Source organism: Beta vulgaris, chromosome 3 (assembly GCF_026745355.1).
Source record: "Beta vulgaris subsp. vulgaris cultivar EL10 chromosome 3, EL10.2, whole genome shotgun sequence".
Taxonomy (NCBI): Eukaryota; Viridiplantae; Streptophyta; class Magnoliopsida; order Caryophyllales; family Amaranthaceae; genus Beta; species Beta vulgaris.
Window position 1 is genome coordinate 48,302,902 of NC_079204.1, and position 17,911 is coordinate 48,320,812.

Sequence of the window (17,911 nt, forward strand, 5' to 3'; positions counted from 1 at the left end):
TATTTTGCTTTACAAAATTTGAAGCAAAGGAATACATTGTGCTGCTTCAAGGTGTCGTCTGTAAATTTGTCAAAATAAGTTGACAGAAGTGAAGCATTAAGAGTTTAAGACAGTCAGGGCCTCTAGTCTTAACCTTTTTTAACCACTTTCACATCCCCGTAATACATTTGATGCCCACGTTCAGGAGCAGAGCTAAACATTTCACATTCTCCCATTTTTAGAACTATAACTAGTTGTTGAGCCAGGCGATGTTTCAGGTTATTTAATAATGTGAATTTGAAGTGTTAAATCAAATACTCTTTCTGTTCCAGAATACTTTTTGTGCTTTTCATTTTTATTTGTCCCAAAATGCTCTTTATATTTCTATTTTGGAATATGATTCACTATTATTTTAATCATTCTACCTTTTAATTATTGGCCTACATTATCTCTTCTCCAAAAAAAATAATACCCTCTTATTACCTACCAACTCTAACCATAGCCCGCATTCTCTTTCCTTAAAATAAAATAATACTACTTTAAATAACTACTAATTCCTATCACGTCTACTTTTCAATAAAATAACAATTGATAACCTAACAACTTATCATCTAAAACAATGTGTCTTGATAAGTGTCAAGAGTGTTCTGGGACAGAGGGGGTATTTGAGAGGAGTGAAAAAAAAGTTACAGACATTATATTGTGCCCATAAAATAATATTCTAGTTCTGAACCTTTGACTTCAAGAGACTACGTATATATATAAATATATAATTAATTTTTGAACCTCTCATTTAGGGCCTCATTAATGACTCATTGATCCACTGTGACACTTTGTGGAAGTAATCCTTGCCTTTCCAACCTTCTTTATCTATGATGTGGGTTCTTGTAATTGTTTTTCTCCTGCACTTAAGAATTTCCACCATCACATACTGCAATAGGAGCCATGTATAATTCAATACATCTGGGTCAAAACCATCATAGTAGTCCTAAACTTTGGTGATCAAATTATCTATGGTCTTAGGAAATGATTGATACTATAATGTTTGTATTGCTCTGAAAAATTCTAAATCTAACACATTTAGATCATGACACTGAGTTGGTTGATTAATCAATTGAATGTTCAACCTATTTTGAGTTATTGCTGCCTTAAATATTGGACCATCTGCATGAATATGTGGCTTTGCATTATCTTAATGGATATAGATGTCTTTTGATAAATCATCAAGTCAACTTCTCATGATGGTAGGGATGATATTGTTATTCATAATGTTCCTCAATTTTTTTATTGTGTGTCACTATCAATTGCTCTAGTCTTGGTGGTGTCTGCTCTTCTTTTTTTTAGTTAAATATTTGGCCCTGACATACTCAACAAAAGGATTAAATTCCAAACTTCACATCATGTATCATGTTTCCTTGGGCCTTGAATGTCCTTGACAAGTCTTGAAGTTGCACACTTGAACGTAGCTTTAATTTTGTACCTTTTAGACTGACAACATCTATAAGGATCATCATCAGCAAGAAGTAAAATCTCCTCATATTTGGATTTAAATAAAATCACTTCTCATAAATATGAATAACATTATACATATCAACAAATGTTAATGGCTTTGTGCTAGTTGTTGGTAATATATGTTTCAGCACCTAGTTCATTATATCCAGCTTGTGTTTCTCTGTCAACTTCGGGTGATTGTTGCTTGTATGACTTCTGAGTTTGCCCTATATAAGCAGTCTATACTTAGATGACCAACAAATGCCCTAACACTTGTCCTCAAATGAAATGGAAGTGACTGAACCATGCCTCATTATACACTTTGAGTTTTCCAGCCACATCTTTCAAATTATTTTCCTCCTAACATCTACGACATGGTCATTTGCTCTGTGTTGTTTTGCATCATTTCATATTTTGTCGAGTGTCATCCTATGAATGCTAAAATTTCTTGATAATTTTCTTTTAGCACCCCATGAAAGTTTACCATTTGTTTCCAATGTACGAAGTTCATCAATTAACAATCTCTTTCTTTCTAAACTCAATTCTTGTTTTTTCCTACCCGAACTTACATTGTTTTCTTGTGTTGTTTGTGGTTGTTGTTACTGATCTTCTGCTTGTTGTTGGTGTTGTTGTGATTGTTGGTCTATTTGTGTGTCTGCATGAGTATATGTCATCACAACTATCATAATGAGTTCTCATTTCATGCAGCAGCAAGTTTTCCTCCGTGCCTTCAATTTCGAGAAGTTGTTGAAGGCTTTGAACACATACATATCCCACATCTAACCATTTTGGTAGATAAGTTGTGAAGAAAGAAGACTAAAATTTGATATGTTTTTTTTGAATTTCAATCTGTTAATTTGGACGATCTATTCTAATTAATGTGTTGTCCGTGCTATGAACTAATTCCTAACAATTGACTTCTAATGTAACTACACCATCCCAGTTGATAAACAATCTCTCTATCTCTCCGCATTTTGTGTAAATGCTCCTCATTTAGTGTTGGGATATATATAGAAGAGAGAGTATTATAGTATTATTTTGGATATAAACTTAAACTTGTGAAATTTGAAATATTGTGGAAGATTGAATGAGGTTTGAAATTTGACAAATTTGAAAATTTTGAGTCCAACTTTAATTTTCGAGAGTCAAATCTAAATTGGTGAAAAAACTTGTCACTTTTCATCATTCCCTCCAAATGAGCGTGGGAAATGAGGCGGGAAATCAGGTGGTCCCTGATTTCTCTCTCCTCTCTTCCTTTTAACCCCATGTGCGGTGATCCCCCTTCCCTTTTGATCACTTGCCCTTACTCTTTAATATCCCATTAAATTTTTGTCTAGAAAGTTATGTACAACCAAATTGTAGAAACAGATGAAGTAATAAGGTTATAAGGATACCCATATAAAAATTATTAAAAGATTAAAAAAAAAACTACTTTTTATTGCTATTTCGTTTAACAAAATTAGTTTGACTAGATCAAACCTTGTACTTCCTCCGTTTCATATTATATGAAACACTTGCACTTTTCACGTATACCAATGACAAACTTCAAGGAGATATATCTTTAATTTGTATTTGTAAAAATTATAAAAAAAATATATATTAAGACGAATCTAACAAGATCCAACATGACTATATTTTAATTCACGTATAAATCACAAACGGTGGTCAAATTAAAAATTGTGAATAGTATAAAATGTCAAATTGTAGCATCTAATATGAAACGGAAGAAGTAATACAAAATGTTTTGTTACAAAGAGGTATCCTTTTGCAAGGTAACAGAAATTCATGAAATATCATTCAAATGCGGCAAATCATAAGTAACAAGACAGGGAAAGTCCTAACCATCACAATGTTCCCACATCATCGACTCAATCTAACCCAACTCCATATCTTTCTATACCCGCTTTAGCGCGAAAAACATTGATCCAGTAGAGGTCTGTTGAGTAGCAATACATTTAGACTCTCAATGATGGCTTAGTAAGGAAGAACATATAGCGACGTGTAGAGAATGACATACCCAAAGCCCTAGTCTAGAGTTTACCGTTCTTGCTTTCCGATCATATCTGTATCTTGATTCTAGAATCTAGATGTAAGGTATATAATGTCACTTCAATATGCCTAATCTAAAAATTTAAAATACACCTAAATAAGACTATATGACGGGATCATAAACCAGTGGATGTGGATATTATTGCAAGAATTTGCAATTACAAGCAATTGTATCCTATACCTACTCTAGAAGAAACAATAATCCCACTATAAAATAAGAATACTTTCACTAATTATATGCATAGAACATTAATCCTTCCACTTGTAATATATTAAAATTTTCTACATTGCGCACAATGTTGATATTATAGAACATTACATAAAGTTCTACAATGCCATTACTAAGTAAGAATGTATATTGCATTAACAAAAAAATAATGATGGGAAGAAAATGACATACATTTTAAATCCGAGGGAGCAAATAAATATAACTTTAAAGTACAGCCATTTGCCACCAATATTAGAAAAAGCACCAAAACCTGCATATGTTTCTCCTTGCACAGCTACACATGAAACAAAGAAGCAACAACTATATACCAAAGACTTGGCCTATATCAATTGGGAATAATGAGAATACCATTAGTCCCATAAAAATATAGCTTAAATAATTAAATCACACAACAGCTTTTAAGTACAAAATTTCATTCCCATGAACAACTGAAATTCTGTCCAGCATTGTATCAAACAATGCCAGGAAACCTGCTTACTGGTTAATTCTGCAGGAGTAAGTTACATGCAACATCAACAGAAAGAAATCAAATTTAGCTCATGTGCGCAGTCCTCGTTGCCAAGGAAACAGCTCAATGTACTGCTTCACCGATCTTCAGGTAAGTGTAACTGGGAAATGGAACATCTAATCAAATATTTGGCCCAAAGCAAAAAGTAGCTATTGTATTTATTTTATACACAATACACCAAGTGTGCATGATCTTCATAATAAAGCAGTGAGCATAGCATGATACGGTTGGCCGATGGTCATGAAGAAAACACAGCATCACCACTCTAACTGTATATAGAATACAAGAATGTCTCTGGAACAAAATGCAAAAAAACCAAAACAATAGAGGCCAGAAAAAATGTCGCCCTACTTCACATTGAATATAAAACAAGATACACACAAAAAATCTATAATGTAACATACATCATATTAGCTACAACATAGAGCACTGCAACTATAGCTATAGCTTCTGCACTAGTTGTAACACATGAAATATTAACTACTAATTGTAACACATTGTACTAAATACAACCTTCAATGTCAAACCTTTTATTCTTGAAAACAACCATAACGAAAAGTAGTAGGGAATAATTATATGTAACTAGAGGCTTAGGAGAGAAAAAGAAGATACTGCCAAGCATTTCCATGGACAAGAAACTGTATACTAGTTTTACAACAGATTAAGATTGGCTTCTTTTGTTTTTGCTGTGTGGAGTGCAACTACTACAATCACATTCGATCCTAAGTTCCTATGAAAGGACAATTTAAGGGAAGACGAGTCCAAAGTGAATTTAGCAAATCCACTTTTCCCCTCACAGCAACATTCAGGCATGAATGCTCAACAATCAAAATATTGAAGATTGCCAATGGAGAAAACTGAAAGGAGTAATAATTAGTAGCATGTAAACAGTGGAGGGTTGCTATCTCGCAAGCTACAAAGTGCAGACACCACAAGCAAAGACCGACTAGTTATTAAAAGCAATAACAAGAACTTTCCCTCAGCAGATCAACGAACTAGGTTCTAAAAACCTTTGCAGAACCTTTCCCGAGCTCTAACTACTACATCTGATATGTTTGCTAGCAGACAGAATCAAACAATAAAAGAAGCAGCACGCTAAACACAAACAGGCTACAGCTTGATGACAAGCAGCGACGCAGGTTGCCAAAAGCTGAGAGATGGCCTGAACCGGACTCGACTCAAGATAAAGAAGTCATTGAAATGAATAAAAAGCAAGCAGCTAAAACAGAAATTCAATCAAATACTTCTAGCAATTTAAATTACTAATGGGAAGTAAATAATCCTTCAAATTTTTTAATAAGCAAATAATCCTTCAAATTTTTGTACCAATACTCTGTTATGCTTCAAGTCATTTGTATCATTCAACAATTGGTTCTTACCAATTCTAATAAGGCCATATAGATATATATGTCTGTTGATAAAACTTTATTAAAACGTGATCAACATTAGTTGCTTTAATTTTTAAGCTGGATCAGTCAACTTCAGTCCAAGTCAATATCATGTTATCTAGTTTTGGGCACAGTTTGTGTATGGGTTGGGTGATTCAATTCAAGTAATCAATATGAGCCAGTTGTGCCAGGTCCAACAAATATCACTGCATTCCTGAACAATAGCTACTATCACTTTGAGGCCAATGTTTAACTATTAGTTTATATATTTATACAAGTGTTAGATAATAAAATCAAGAAAATACTTTTTACTATAATCTAATGATATTTGTTCATGATTCTGAAAATTAACTGTCAAAGTTCGACAATGTGAAAGCATACAGCCAATAAGGATCCGACGGATTAGTCATCAAATTTGCTCAAGAAGACCAAACAGTCACAAATAGGCATCACGGTTAAGTATCAACCGTAACTATTGATGCATTGCCTTTCATTTCATGGAAATAATTCCCGAAGAGCTGCATCAGAAAAAAATTCTAAAAAAGCGTTACTGCAATATGGGATTTCCATGTTTTCTCATTTCAGGCACAGGGCCATTTCCACTTGACTGATCAAGGGGAAAAAAAGAGTATTAAGATACCAAAGATCACTTATTAATCCATTTGGGCCATGAAGGCCAATGGTCCTTTAACCTGTGGCCTGTGGGAGCAACCAAAGTTCACCAAGGGGATAACAGAACCCTCAAGGACACCAAAGCAATTAAGGATTTTCCTAAGTAGCCACAACGTATTGCTTCTCAGATCCAATAGGGTTTCCAGGTCATACTAGGCAATCCGGTCTTAAGCAATCAAAATTAGAGGTCTACACTTTCTCTTTGACCTCCATAAAAAGACACTTGCCTATAAGACGAGGATATCTAGAACAGTCGGGGAACGCAACCATGCCTTGCACACATGTTTTGACAAAAAGGATCTGAGCGGGTAATAGTTCATTTGGCTGTAGACCTGATTGACACAAACACTAGGTTGCTCTTCTAACTGTGCGAAAACAGCTCCACAGGAAGCGAAAAAAGAGACCTAATTAACACCATTTTCAAGTTTATTCCAGATCTAGCATCAGTCTAGTATGTCTAAGAAGCTATTGTATTAGGCAAAGGTTTAATGAAGCATTATTTAGACTAAAGCTTTTCTATTAGAAAAACAAAACAGGAGGAGAAAACAAAAACTGAACTAATCACAACAGACTTACAGAATCAGCCATACAAACAAGCTAAGCAGAAAAAAAGGACCAAATTATTAAAAATTGAACAGTGGACATTTTTTGCAGATTATTGCTAGTGCGGAAAAAACAAAGTATATGGAACAGAGAAACAGTTAAAATTGCAAATCAGATCAGATATATGTATCATCTTAAGGGGATCACCTCTTAATCTATTTCACATCCATGCATATGATAAGGGATTAGGAACAACATTTAGAATAATTATAATGTTTCGAACTTTCGATTGATGCACGTCATTGTTTAATGTGATAATACAGTTCACTTAAGGGAAAAATAGTGGTCAAGAAGCCTATAAGCTAGACAGCAAAATTTCACTTGTCGGAACAATTTTACTTTTTTCTGTTATTTTATTAACACGGACGAAAGCTCACTGAAACATAGAAGCACAAGCACCAAATAGATGGCATTCCAGGCGTACCTATAATTTTAATCAAGCAGCTGCATTATGCTCTACTACAAACAATATGTAGGTAGCTAATAGCCCAATTTATGCTTCATGGAAAAGATAAACAAGCTTCAGGCATGATTTTCCGGTACAGGCCTTTTGTGATCTCTATCAGGATAAGCAAGGCGGCCTATCCGGCTACTATCTTCAGGAAATTCCCCTGGCATATCACGCCATCTTTTTCCATCACTTATTTTGTCCGGTGGACTCCCAGCCTTTCTCTTCCGATCATTTGACTTGGGTGATTGATAATCCCAGTTAGAATCATCTAATGCGGACACTTCACCTTCTTCCACATTCTCAATATCAAGTCCATGTGATTGCTGTCCCTTTAAGCCCACATGTGGTCGGTCTCCAGACATCTCAAGATGCTTGCTATTATGTGACCTATCATTATCTAGCCGAGTAGAGGGTTGAGGCCAGTTCTGCTTTTTTTCTTGCTTTATTTTCTCACTCTCAGCAGCAGCTAACTCAACACCCTCTTCCAGCTCCTTCACAATAGGATCATACTCATCCATTGAGTCTTTCTTCCTAATTGGATCCGCTCTAGACTTCCTTCTCTTTTCACATAATTCCTTCAACTTGTTTGTATCTATCTTCTCCAACGTTTCAGCTGGTGATTGGGTTGGCCCAGCTTCTTTAGATTCTACATTATTGCTATGGTATTTATCTTTCAAATCCCCCCCTTCTTTTACTCTGATTCCCCCAACGTTCTTTTCTTTACTATCATCACTACTATTCCAATCTGGGCCAGTCCTCATAATTTGCCCATCCCCCAAATTCTCCTCATAAACCGAGGGCTCCGTAGTTCTAGGTTCTCCATGCCCCTTGTGATCTGAATTCCCATAATCGTTACTCCGATTATGAGAGCCTCTAGGGGGTCCAGCGTGTTTGTTTGAAAGATCAGGCAACTGATGAGCACTTGGTGGTTTCAAGGATCCGGGCTTTGCCGCTCCGGCTTGAGAAGAATTACTATTCAGTACTGGCTCCTCAGTTGAAGTTCTTGATGTTGGTCGATTAGCAGCCCCTCCTGCTACACTGCCTTCAGCTTCACTACCTTGGTTTGGTGGTGCTCTGTTCTGTTCATACAGTTCCAACATTTGATTGCTAACCTCTGCAGAAGTGAAGCAAGGAATATGAATGCGACATAGAAAAGTATTACCTTCTTCAAAAAGAAAAGTATTGCCGCATGTAATCTCCTGGATCCCCATTCTCGAATGTAGAATAGGGGGAGGGAAAACAAAGAGATAAAAGAACTGAGAGAATATAAACATATTACGAGAAACAACTATCTGCTGCTATGGTTCCAAAGCAAGTTCTTAAATTAAAGGACCAACCCTCCAATTGACGTGGGGTGACATCAAACTCTTGCCACCAGACCTTCTCGCCATCTGAAGGAAGTTTGACTTTGAGGAACTTGGCAGCAAGAAAGATGGCACCTGCTGCTATGTGATGGGGCTTAAATTGCAAGCAAAGAGATGTCCGCAGCCTACATGGCCAATTTCAGTGTCAATTTTATGGGTTTGGAGGAAAGATCTCCATGTCATAGTACAAAATTTTCAGATGCATCATACCCATCATTGACAAAATTCCATGCAACCTGGGCAAGGGCATTCTGTGCGACCTTGAATTTCTTTATTGCCTCAACGAGAGGTTTATATGGATGTTGCACATTCAGATCAAAACCAAGAGTTGCCAGTACAACCCTTTCCCCAAGTAAAATTAGCTCTTTTTGTTGTTCATACACATCCTGCATGTTAAATCAAACATATATAGATCAAAACATTCACAGGCAGAAGTATATGAAGTAGAAAGCAATAGTATCTACTACAATTCTTCATTTAACTGTCAATCCCCCTTAGAATCAGTTTTCAGTTAACTGTCACTGGCGCTTCTGCCTGACTTTTTTAACTCAAACATACAGAAAACATGTAATGTGTTATTCTGCTATAAAAATCTTCATTTTCAGCCAAGTAGTTAATTACTTCATTTTAGATAAGTAACAGAGAGACGAGAAGTCGAGAACCCCCAGCAAGAAAAAAAAAAATTTAAACACCTATAGTAGGCAGAAAACGAACATTACAGGCTAGTGTTGTCATGCTTAATTTTCAAAATGGGATATGATCTTTCTATTCTAATTTTCGTAAAAAGAATGCAAATGATATGCAGTAGCAGCATTGTCCCTGGAAGTCACTTCCACCGTCTTCCCTGGGAAAAGACTCACACTTGTAAACTTCCAAAGAGCAAGAATCCTGCTGTAACAAAGATATTTGATTCTAACAAAAGGACACCGGAATTTTTGTGGCACTTGTATAGAGAGAAAGATGAAACTACTACATTGGAACTAATAAAGGCAAAAGGTTAAAATTCTTCTGTACAGTCAGAACAAAATATTAAAATAAGGAAAAAAAAACAGAGATAAACAATACTTTTTGCTTAATCTTCTGAACTGCGGCAGGATCCTTCTTGTGAATTATTTCATAGGAAACAAGGATGACATCTTTCAATGGACGTGGGGTTTCCTCCACTTTCCCAGCAAGAAACATGCAAGCTGTGGCTATAGTCTGCAACACATGAGAATCTAACTCAAGAGTGTTCTTCACAACAAGAACTGAAGTAAAATAAATAATCAATTTTTCCTATCAGATTCGTAGGATCTTAAAACATCAGCAGGAAGAAAAGTAAACAAGTCTAGAAACTGGGACCAACGCGTACCCTTCTGTCATTCTTGGCATGGGACTGCCGGAGATAAAACCGGTGGCAAAAAATAATTGCAGTAGCAATTGTTACCTGAGGCCTGCATTTACAAAAACGGAAAAAAAATGTCACACTGAAGCTTCAGGAGCATACACAGACATATACAGAGACTATGACATACAAAATATGTCGCTCTTCTAATATTTACTAAAATAGTCAAACCAATATTGATGCCAATAATCACATTAAATTGTTCAGCCAGGTAGTAATTAATGTGAGAATCTACTTAGACCATTAATTAGAAAACAGTGCAAAGTAGATACCATAAACATAGAGTCATAGACTTATTCCTCCTACACAGAGCAAAGCAATATATAAGCGACTGTAAAGTGAAGCAAACATCCTCAAACCTTTTCCAATTTTCCTTCTCCCAAGTTCATAATATAAACACTATAAGTCAATAAACATATGAGTTTGTTACACTCCCATCAATTTCAAAAAGTTGTACTGAACTAAAAGAATATTTTTCAGATATTAACTACAATGACTAGATCATGTCTCCACCAGAGTGATCTCTGCTTCTTCTTTGTATTGAAAACAGACTATTCAATTGCTTTTCCGATCAAGCTCCAAAAAAAACAGCCTCGAAGCATTTGTAATCTTCAGTAAGCCTCTTTGCAATTGTGCAATAATGTTGCCCACTAGCATTGAAGTAGCAATAAAGCATGATATTTAATTACAAATGAGGTTCAGCATTCATCATATAGCTAACACCACATTTAAAACACAATCCCACAAACACAGATGTGTCAAACACAAATACATAAACGCCCACAAAATAGTGTTGCTTCCATTTCCGACGACATTTTAATACTAGTAAAACAATTATCATATAATATCATAGAAGTAATTGATTAGTCAACTGCTCACAATAGTCATACTACTGTTCCTTGAAACGAGAATAACAACTTAATATATGCTAAATGTAAGAAAAACACCACCCCTGGTATCTAAGCCTTTATGCTCTTCAAAGCTCATATATAATTAGTTACCAGTTGGCACAGTTATTTAATTAGATGGAATGGGTTGGCCTGCAAGGCTGCAAGCATAAAATTTCGAAGTTTGACCCGTGCTACCTGTTCTAGCATGCTAAGGATTGATTAAAATAAAGTTCCGTCTTCTTATCATTCGTATTGCTCCCCCATCCACTTGAAAATGAGTTATGCTTCTGCCTTTTTTCTTCCTCAACTGACTACCCTCTACTTATCCCGATCATTGCATCCAATACTTGGACAAGAGCTCGAAACAACAAAATCGCGAGAACTTTGCTTTATTTTTCGCTTCTCAAGTCTTGGGACCAGCAAAATTTTCCACTCTTCTAGATAGGATTAATCCCAATCAACGATGATCAAAAGTGCATACTGCTTGATCAATCACAACTTTTTTTTTTTTGAATAGATAAACCTTTTTTGAAACATGTGCTAAGCAAAGAGCTCCAAATTTGCCAATTAGATCCTTTAATGCATCGATATTTTGCATAGAAAAAGGAAAGGAAAATGGAAACAAAACATACTTCCTCTGTTTTTGCTTTTTTTAGTACCACCATTTGCTTTTTCACGCATTGCAACATGTTTCTTTGGACATTAATATCTGTGATTGCGTATACGTAAAAATTATAAAGAGTTGATATTTAAAATCCTCGTAATGAGACAAATTTAACAAGATTCCACTTTGACTATACTTTTCTTATATTATGATGAGAGAAAACTTGTCAAAATTGGTCGACGTAAAGTGCCAAAAATGGATACAAGAAAAAAAAAACAGAGGAAGTAGATATGCAAAATTCCAATATAGGGAAACATGGAAAAGTTAAGGAAAGAGCAATTTAACCAAAAGAAATATAAAAAAACAATTCGTTATAACAATTCTAGAAAACCATTGCACCAAAAAAAGCAACCAGAAGTATTGAGTTCATATTGAGCAAAATAAATAAAATAAACAGAATCCAGTAAAGAAAGAGAAGTAGTATGTATTACGTACTGATAAATCCAGAAAACAATTGCACCAAAAAATTAACCAGAAGTATTGAGTTCATATTCAAAACAGAAAAAAGGCGCTGAGCGAAATAAATAAAATAAACAGAGTCCAGTAAAGATGGAGAAGTATGTATTATGTACTGTTAAATCTAGTAGCTCCTCTACAGGGCTTCATATGAAATTATAAATAAGAAGCAAACACATAAAGTAAGAAACCCCACTGTTAGACAGTTTCCCAACCTCCTTTCTCTCTCTAAAAGCTTATTTCCTCTTCCCCTCTCTTATTTCACATCAACGACAAAAGAAAAGTGCAAGACCACAGCAGAGATGAGAAAAAAAATCAACATATGTGTAAGATACTAGAGGAGAACTGGATTGCCGGAAAAGAGAGAGTAGAGGCAACCAAAGAAAAAATCTGATCCAACCTGCTCAAAGATGTGAAAGCCTGGAAATAATTGAGAATGTGTTGAGTCCATAGAGGGAGTTAAGTGGTTGGAAAAGGAGATTTACCCAAGGGATGGTCGCTGACTGCAATTTAGGCCAGTGACTTCACTATGAGAGAAAGACACAGAGTAGGAGTTTTGTTGAAAAAAATTGGCTGGCTTTAAATCAAGAAAGGGAGCTCTTGTTTGCTCAGGAAGAACATATTCATTAAGAAAACATCTCCTTCGTCTTTCAAAGACTTCTCTTCCAAATTTGTCTAAATTGATTTTTCACATGAAACAGTTCGGAAACTAATATCTATATCTATCTATCTATCTATCTATATAGGGCAAGATCACATGAGAAAGCATCTTATTTGAAAAATGAGGACTTAGAATTACAACACTTAAGAGTCACAATACTTCTTCTCACTAAGGACTGAGAGTCGCATCCACTTTTTTAAAGATGCTTTCTCATGTGAACTTATCTCCCCCCCCCCCAACCCCCCCATCCCTCTATCTCGTAATATATACATATATGAGGGGCATGAAATTTCAAGAAAACCATTCCAGAATTTTACTCGTAATATAAGGCCTACAAAGCACGGGAAAGATAAAAAATTGATAGGAAAGGAGAAGGCTTGACATTCAGCCCTAGTTACCTAGTGTCAAAGAGTTGCTTCTTTCAGGGGAATAAGAAGATATTTGCAGAGATTGGGCACTAAATCTCAAGAACTACTTCCTCCATTTCTTTTTACTTGCAATGGTTTGACTTTTACACTATTCACCAACTCTACTTAGTTTATCTATGGTGATTTATAGTTGAGAAAAAACATATTCATGCAAAATCTTGTTAGATTCGTCTCAATGTATATTTTCTGAATATCTACTTTTCATAATTTTAAAATATTGGTCATTAAAGATACTAATGGTTGAAGTTATGCATTGGTAAACGTGAAAATCAAACGGTTACAAGTAAAAAGAAACAAAGGAAGTATATAATAAAGAAATATCATGTACCACTTGGTAGCATTAGATACAGAAATACCAATTCATGTAAAGCATTACAAAAATTACCGAAGGGGACTTCCTGATGATGAGAAGACGCAAGAACACGGACATCAAATCAAAAGGCACAAGAAAAATGGAGCCCACCAACAAAATCGTAAGTCACCAGAGATTGCAACATGTACTTTATACAAAGAGATAACATACAAAACGTATGGAAGATAGCCCTTGTTAAGTTTTACTTTATGACTTATGAGCTACCCACTTCAAGATTTACTGCGATGACAGCAATTCGCAGAAAATTACTGAACAAAAAACCAGTCCTATCTATTCAAATCAATAAGAAAGTGGTAATGGAAATCAACAAATAATAACACAAGTCGCATACATATTCAAAACAAGCCTGGAAAGGGAGGCAGGAAATAGAGCAAATCAGACATTAAACAAAAAATCAGTGTACTTGTTTCCCCCCCTACCATCAACAACAACAAAAAAGTAACAAAAGAACTTCCATTATTGTTGCCATAGGTTTACACCAAACAAAATTCAATTTCCATGTGGGTCACAGGAATATTGAAGTTCAACTTTCAGTTTCAAGACCTAGGTCAGTAATTAACTTCTCAAAATGTGGGATGTCCCTCGACACAGACTTGTCTGTTTCCCCAGCTACAGTACCCAGAAGCTCTTAGAGAACCCCAACCATCTTCAGCCTTCCCCAACTTCTTCTAGAATCTCCCATATCTCAACCTTCAAATTAACCAAGCCAATGCATCCTCTAGACAGCTGATGGCATCTCAGATGCATAAACCACAGTAACAGATTCTCTCTTATCTTGCTCTCAATAACTCAATGTGTTTTCACAAACCCATCTCAACACAAACATCCCTTCTACCCCACCAAAAATAATATTTCCTAAAAGCCACACGTAGCCTAAACCCTTGAGATTCTAATGTTTGCCTCCATCTTTCCACTTTACCATTAACTCTGTCCCTTATCTCATGCACTAACACGATATCATTTGTAAACATACACCACCTTATCTCGCCTTAAATAGGCCCTCTTATTTCATCTATCACAACACCAAAGAAGACAAGACTCAATGTCGATCCCTAATTCAGTCCTATACTATTAGGAAATTGGAAAGTAAAGAGAAAAGGAAATCATTGGAAAAAACAAAGGGTATTTCCACGTAAGCATTCTAAGCCCTCTCATAGCAATCTCATATGCTGTGCAAATCACTATCCTATCAATTATTGCTTTAACATATATTTCTTCCGTTCCACAACAGATGTATCATATTCACTTTTTACAATATTTACACTACATTTGGTAGGGAGTAATTTGATGGAAAAGAAAGGAAATGGAAGAAAAAAAGAAACAGTCCTATGTTTGGTAAAAAAAAATTACTCCCTCCGTTCCATTTTAATATACACACTTACACTTTTCACACATGCCAATGCAAAACTTTGAGGACATCTCTCTTTAGTTTTGTATTTGAAAAAATTATAAAAAGTACATATTAATAAAATACATGTTATGATGAATCTAACAAGATCCCATATGACTATATTTTCATCTGCGTATAAATCACAAATGATGGTCAAAGTGAAATTTGTGAATAGTGTAAAATATCAAAGTGTAACAATTAAAATGAAACGGAGGGAGTATAAGGGATTCAATTGGAAGTGAGAGGAATGAAAACCTAATAGATCTCTCATTCTCTTTCCTCCCAAAATTGGAGGAATTTAAGAGGAAAGAGAAAATTAATTAAAATTCTTCCTAGTAACCAAACATTAGAAAGTTTAGTTCCTTTCCCATCTCTTCTTTTCAACTTTCTTTCCCATCTCTTCTCTACCCTTCCTTTCCTTACCTTTCCATTTCTTTACATTGTGTTTGGTAAGGAGGAATTGGATCGAAAAGGAAGGAAATGGAGAGAAAAATAAACTTTCCTATCTTTGGTAAAAAAGAATTATAAGGGATTCAATTGGAAAAAGAAAGGAAGTAATGAAAGAAATCTTAATAAATCTCCTCTTCCCTTTCCTCCAAAAATGGAATTTGGGAGGAAAGAGATAATTAAAAATATGAAAAGACAAGTATTATTATTTTAATTATTATTGAGTTGATCTCCATGTATTATTTTAAAATTTTACTTTTTCTTGTAATTTTTAATAATATATAACTAAAGATATTAATCGTCAAACTTGTGTGCATTGGCAAGTGGGATGCACCTATTAAGAAACTGCAGAAGTATCATATTCAACATATGTTAACTTGTCCTCATAAAGATGAGGACAATTAGTTTCTCGCATCCATACACTTATCCTATAACCCAATAAGATGGAAAACAGTCCTCTAAGATCCCAACGGACCAAGGAAGCAATGAAGCACGGAACTCAAAACCATATTGATCTTGCGATTTAAAGGTCCAACTCATAAAAATTAAGAAAAAAATGACCAACAAGCGTTTGACAGTGAGGACAAGGGAGCCAGCTCAAACTCCACAAGATTATTGGCATGACAGGCTTCTTATTAAGATGAGATATTGGATGGGAGCAGGGTCAAAGGAGCCTGTTACCTCAAGATCGTTCATTCAAACCAAGAAAACAGCTTTGCAGTTGATAACTCAAAGACAGGCAAGTAGTCAAGCACAACACTTCTGACCTAGCTGGTTATCTGTTTCTCTAGTTAGAAAAAGGTAAAAGCAGAAAGTCCTATCAGATTCAAATGCTCTGCTGAGAACCTACCCCCACCCCCACATACTCTTGATAGTTTCATTAGTCACGCTCTTTATAGAATCAATTCCACAAGTAAAATGAGATAGAAATGACATTTGTTGAGCTGTACCACCGTACATTCCCTTCAATTTGTTAGCATCTAAACCAAATATCACCTAGTTTTACCAGTTGAAACAATGGAAAAAGACTAAAAAGACATCAAAATAAGCAAGGAAAACATTGGAGGCGAAAGAGTACGGAAAAATATCTATCATGAGTGAGAGACAAAATCAAAAACAAGGACTCACACTTTCAGTCTCATTCCCAAATCTTGTAGAAAGGTGCAGTACGACTTGCGCAAGTATGTTTCCTTCTTCAGGTCAATACCATCACGTCTAGATGGCGAATTCTCTTCAATTTCCTTCCTAAAAAAGTACCATCGACCACCATCCTCAGGCTTCTCTTGAGACATTCTGAGTGACCCCACTTCCGGAGCTCCGACCTGCGAGGAATCTCCGGAAGCCAAACTGGCCATAGTATATCTTCCAGCAATACTCTCTGAGAGCAAAAGTGAAACCCTTAGATCACAAATTACAAAAGTGAACTACAATCAGCATATCCTAGTACAATGTAGCTATAGTAATCCAGAAATGAAAACATAAACTTGGTTTCCTACCCCTCATTTCTTTTGCAAGAAAGAGCTTGGCATTCTCTGAACCCAATAAGTAAAACTCCTCAAAATTTGTAACACAAAGCAACCAGTAATTTCAAATTAACAAAGGCCGCTGCTTTCTGATGATCTAAATATATGTCGGCAAAGCCCTAAATAACCTACTTTTCTGATGAATTGTGCTTAAAATACTTAGGGTTTTCCATAATTGAGATTCACAAGATTATATCTTTCTTTATATCACAAGAAAACGGATTTATTCCATGTACAAATAAATATAGAACTACAACTTAATATAATTTCACAGAAAATTCAATGGCGTATTCAAGAAAGGTTCAACTGAACCCTCAAATCTGAAACCTTCTTGAGCTTACGAATGTCAATAAAAATAAACAAAAAAGACTAAAAAGATATTCTAATTCACCCTCAAATTTGTGGGAGATCCCATTTTTCAATTTTAAAGCTTAAATTAAAACTGCTTTGAAACAAACCTTTGAATTTATCGAAGATCCGAGTTTCCGATCTCGTCGAAGAAGTTCAATTTGCCGCAGAATATGTCACGCAATCTCCTTCTATGTTCCTCAAATTGGAAGAAGGTAAATTGATGGCGAAAATCCGAAATTTTAAGTAAAAATCGTCAATTTTTTGATGGAAAGGTGGAAGAAGATGAATCTTGAAAGAGAAAGCGAGAAGAGTTGCAAAAGGTAATTTAGGGTTAGAGACTTGGGCATAAACCCATACCCGAGGCTAATACTTCCCCTGCAAGGACTGATAAACCCATACCCGGGATTGGCAAGGTGCCCAAATGAAGGGTGCTTTGGTCATTTCACATATAAGAAAATGATACTATATGCGTTTCACAATATGTGTCATGGACAAATTCGCATTTCTTGGATTAGTCTCAATTATTACGCTTAATCAGGGGTGCTAATCGAGCGAGCCGATCATGAGCACAGGTTGCTCGATTCGTGCTCGCTAAGTTTTGAGTCGAGTT

At 35.5% G+C, this 17,911-nt stretch overlaps 1 protein-coding gene across 2 annotated transcripts; it reads right to left on the reverse strand.

The window, feature by feature from the left end:
- Positions 1-4,053: 4,053 nt before the first annotated feature.
- LOC104889222 (cyclin-T1-3) lies at positions 4,054-17,677 on the reverse strand. Of its 2 annotated transcripts, XR_789539.4 has the most exons (8): positions 17,409-17,677; positions 16,556-16,805; positions 10,086-10,167; positions 9,800-9,934; positions 8,945-9,120; positions 8,708-8,859; positions 7,344-8,484; positions 4,054-4,356 (listed from the first exon to the last, which is right to left on the reverse strand). XR_789539.4 is itself a non-coding variant. In XM_010674394.4 (7 exons), the coding sequence occupies exons 2-7, from the start codon at positions 16,780-16,782 to the stop codon at positions 7,442-7,444; spliced, it is 1,815 nt and encodes a 604-aa protein (XP_010672696.1). In that variant the 5' UTR covers positions 16,783-16,805; positions 17,409-17,677; the 3' UTR covers positions 7,133-7,441. The 2 variants fall into 2 exon arrangements, 1 of the variants encoding a protein (XP_010672696.1); XM_010674394.4 differs by lacking the exon at positions 4,054-4,356 and having other exon boundaries at positions 7,133-8,484.
- Positions 17,678-17,911: the final 234 nt, after the last annotated feature.

Excerpts from the sequence above, each read along its gene's own strand:
- LOC104889222 (XM_010674394.4), bottom strand. The coding sequence starts at position 16,782 with ATGGCCAGTTTGGCTTCCGGAGATTCCTCGCAGGTCGGAGCTCCGGAA. Across the intron at positions 8,860-8,944 it reads TGGAATTTTGTCAATGATGG|GCTGCGGACATCTCTTTGCT; the intron begins GTATGATGCATC and ends TTGGCCATGTAG. Across the intron at positions 8,485-8,707 it reads CACCCCACGTCAATTGGAGG|AGGTTAGCAATCAAATGTTG; the intron begins GTTGGTCCTTTA and ends TCACTTCTGCAG.